Source organism: Lactuca saligna, chromosome 8, assembly GCF_052625555.1.
Source record: "Lactuca saligna cultivar CGN05327 chromosome 8, ASM5262555v1, whole genome shotgun sequence".
Lineage (NCBI taxonomy): Eukaryota > Viridiplantae > Streptophyta > Magnoliopsida > Asterales > Asteraceae > Lactuca > Lactuca saligna.
Window position 1 is genome coordinate 116,387,123 of NC_136424.1, and position 4,171 is coordinate 116,391,293.

The following is a 4,171-nucleotide window of genomic DNA, read 5'->3' on the forward strand; positions in this document are numbered from 1 at the left end:
AGAGAGGACGGAGAAAAGCTGATGTGTCACTAATGTGGTAGTAGGTTAAGCGGTTTGGGAGGGAAGGGCTCCCTCATCCCTAAGTGCTACCAAAATCATTTAAGGTAGTAACGATGTGGTCATTAATGGTGTCACTAAGCTGAATGTCCTGTGGCAATGGTAGACCTAGAAAAGCAGTTGTGGAAAGTGAAGGGAAGTGTGGGTTTGGTTTGATATCATGAATGTAGGTTTGGTTTGATATCATGAAGGGAAGTGGGGGTGGTTACGGGTGGGTGTTCATGTTTCGGAAAGGGTCGGGTAATATCAAAAACATCATTGTCGTCGATGATTAAAAAAATTTAGGGTACATTACAATTTTTGTTGGGTGAGAATTTTATGGATACCGGAAGTTATTCGACACAAAGTATTATGAAGAGTAAAGTGTGGTTTAGTTAATGCGGTCCTGTTAGGAGGGGTGTGGTGGTGGACAACGTGTTGTTGAAGTTGGGGCAACTGATGTTTATTATATTCATGGCTAGTTAATCTTCGATAAATTTTGCTAATATGAAGGTTCGGTGTAAAGATTGTGGGAAGTAGATGGAGGTTTCAGATTTGATATCGTGGCTTAAACCGAAAAGAAAACAATTACATAGGGCTTATGGATAAAGGTCGTTAACACAATTAGTGACTTGGCTTAGTAGGCTACTATTGTGGTGGTTTGGTGTAGCTTAAATGGTATCACTTGATGGTTCTCCGAAGGGTAAAGGCCTAAATCGTGATTCTAAGGTACACGAAAACTCGGTCCAACTCAAAGCCTCACTGGTAAAATAGAAATATGTGAGTGAAATGTGTTGTAATGGTGGAATGAAATAGTAGGTGAAGTAATCAGTCATTTGGAGATGTGTTTAAGGGTGGAATCTCATGACTCCTATCATTTGGAGATGATGAAACGATGGTTGGTGAAGTGTCATTTGCAATACATGTTTGTTACACGTTAGGGACGAGTTTTATACAAAGACAAAAGCTTAGGGTCTAAGTAAAAAGTTTCATCTCATTGGCGACAAACAAACCGGCGCCGACTCATGAAAATTAAATCGGTTTAAATTTTGAAAAACCGGACACTTCATTTGTATATATAAAAGCATCCCTTTTGCCCTACGAAGCTCCTCTTTTTTCTCTCTCTAGAAGCTCTTTCACATTATCAGCTCCAAACAGTTGTCTGCTATCTCGTTTCGAGTTTGATTGACTCATCGAAGATCAATCGTGAACTAAGAGTTCACGAATCAAGCAATCGAGATAGTTTATCCGGTAAGTTTTTCATCAAACCTTTAATTGAGGATCAATTTCAATCCAAGTCTGTCAGCTCTCTACGCGATTAAGCTTATGGCTTCTGATTGTTTACTTTCCTGGATCTCCTAGGGCTTTTTACCTGCTTAATTCGATTCTGTCGGTAGTTTGACTTCATCTCGTTTGTTCTTCACGATGCCAATTTTCAGCTTGTAACTTTTAGGGCTTCCGATTTCGTGATATATTATCTGTTTTTTTTCTAATTAGGTCTTTGATATGTTGCTTTACCACCGTAATTTTCTCATTTCTGATACGATTTTTGTTATGCCCTCTTTTTCTGTGATATTGCATGAAAAATGAAATCAAAATCCAACTTTTTATTGATTGTGTGATGCTACCAGGATTACTGTTTGAAAATCGAAGAACAATAAAGATGCCTAAGGAAAGAAGAGACCGATCCGTCTCCATCGACAGGTCTTGGACATCTCCATACGTCTGCAACACCAGTCATTCAAAACGATCACTTTCCAAAAACCCATTAGAATCCGAAAACATAAAAGAATGGGAAGAAGCTCGATGCCCAGTATGTATGGAACACCCACACAACGCCATCCTCCTGCTCTGTTCTTCCCATGAAAAAGGTTGTCGCCCATTCATGTGTGACACAAGCTATCGCCATTCCAACTGCTTTGACCAATTCCAGAAAGCATCTTCTGAATCATTAGAAACACCACCAACACCAACACCTACACCTACACCTACACCAACATCAACGCAAACACCAGTCACAACACTAACCTGCCCGCTATGTCGCGGGCAGGTGACCGGATGGATAGTGGTGGAAGCTGCCCGAGGATTCATGAATGGAAAAACCCGAAGCTGTGCTAGTGAAACATGCGAGTTTTCAGGAACATATGCTGACCTGAGAAAGCACGCGAGGCTGGATCACCCGTTGGTGAGACCATCAGAAGCTGATCCAAACAGACAAAGGGATTGGAGGAGGTTAGAAAGACAAAGAGACATGGGAGATTTATTGAGCACTCTTCAATCTTCTATAGCTGATGAAAATGGTGAAAATCTTGAAAATGGTGTAACAGGAAATAGTGGTGCTACTACTGCTTTATCTTTTGATGAAGGTGGTTGGTTGACCGTGTTTTTCTTGATTAGGGTTTTTAGACCGCGAAGCGGCTCAAGGAGTAGTAGTAGTTGGTCCGGGACCTCGCGGGCCCGGGCCCATGTCACAATTAGGAGGAGACCGAGTACACGGTTGTGGGGGGAGAGTCATAATGAAGGAGTTGTAGATGATGTTGATAATGATGATGATGGTGATGATGGTGATGATGATGATGATGATGATGATAACGAGTCATCGGATGGGGGGTCGGGCCCACAGATTAATAGTAATAATAATAATGAAGATGAAGCTTGATTTTCAGAAAAGTGTCATTGTAAGGAATAATTTTGAAAGAATGAAAGTATGTTGCTATTTGTTGTGTTAATGTGTTTAGTGTTTGATTTTTGTTTTGTGATGTGTGTTTCAGGTGAAGAGAGAAGAATCTTTGGCTCGTTCTTCTTTTATATGGACATGGAGTTTGGAGATTTGTAAGAGAAAAGAGAGAGAGGGAGAGAGAAGGGAGCAAGAAATTTGAAACTGTAATTTTAACTTGAAACTTATATGATTTGTTTATACATCTTCAATCATTGAGATTTATCAAGTACTTCTATCCGTCGTTTGTTTATCTTGTTGCTAATGAGTCAACTCGGTAGGGGTATTTTCGTCATTTTGTTGGGTTTGGGAGGTTAAAATGGAGTAGTGTCATTGTCATAGTTGTTTCTCATTTTATTCGGTTTGGGGTCATTATGGAGTAGAATCATGATCATTTTTCATGTTGCCCTTCAATTGGGTCAACTTGTTAGGGGTATTATGGTCTTTTTTGTTTGCATTAGGGGAATTGTGTTGTATTTCGCGGTCCCTTAAAGATGCTCTTTTAACTTTAGTTAGGCATTTTGTTGGCATTGTGGTCATTGTAGTGTACTCCAAAACTTTAATTAGGCAAACCTAATAAGGGGCATTGTAGTAATTTTTTGTTGGCATAATGGGATTATGGTATATCTCATTTTCTCTTTTCATTTGGACCACAACCGTAAAAAATCAACATGGTTTTAGGACAAATCTTAGAAAATCCTTAATTTTTAAGCCTTTTTTACCTAAAAAGTTATTGATATAATTTTTTTGTATTTTTTTTTTTAGAAAAACTGCCGATCATTTGATTTTTTTCATTTAAATCATTGTTTATCTACTAAAACCGGTTTAATAAGGTTACAAACAGTGATGTAAAACCCATCGAGTTGACCGATTATTCAGCTGGTCTTTTACTGAGAGGAGTTACAGAATTCGAGTATTTTTCGATCAATCTCTTACTGATTTATTATCTAACACACATATGTGGTTTTTATTATGTATATATTTTAAATTTTCAGTAATTATTTACGAAGTGAGACTTACGTATTTTTTATGTTTTTGTATATTCACATGTATCTAATTTTGTTATATATTATGATTTTAACTTATGATTTTAACATATATAATTTCCTTAAAAATATTTCTACATGAATTACTGAATCCAAGTGCTTTTCGGGTACTCGCTACTTAGTAGTCGGCCGGACACGTACCGAATAACGATTTCTATAACCTTGGTTACAAATGCTTTAGATTTGACTAGAATGATCTATTGTTAACATAACATGTTAATTGATTTTAGTAGGTAAATAATTGTTCAAATAAAAATTAAATATAAAAATCATTGGTCTTGTGCAATAACAATCTGAAACGTTTGTCTTTTTCAAATATAAGATATAAAAATGCATGTTAACAGCATAAAAAATTATAAATTTAATTAATATT

The 4,171-nt window shown here is 37.2% G+C and overlaps 1 protein-coding gene across 1 annotated transcript; it reads left to right on the forward strand.

The window, feature by feature from the left end:
- Positions 1-1,127: 1,127 nt before the first annotated feature.
- Positions 1,128-2,981, forward strand: LOC145011312 (uncharacterized). Its single transcript, XM_078970013.1, has 3 exons — positions 1,128-1,287; positions 1,668-2,714; positions 2,808-2,981. Exon 2 carries the CDS (start codon positions 1,700-1,702, stop codon positions 2,693-2,695), a length of 996 nt encoding a protein of 331 aa, XP_078826139.1. The 5' UTR covers positions 1,128-1,287; positions 1,668-1,699; the 3' UTR covers positions 2,696-2,714; positions 2,808-2,981.
- Positions 2,982-4,171: the final 1,190 nt, after the last annotated feature.

What these genes read in the sequence shown, in the direction of transcription:
- LOC145011312 (XM_078970013.1), top strand. Translation starts at nt 1,700, where the DNA reads ATGCCTAAGGAAAGAAGAGACCGATCCGTCTCCATCGACAGGTCTTGG.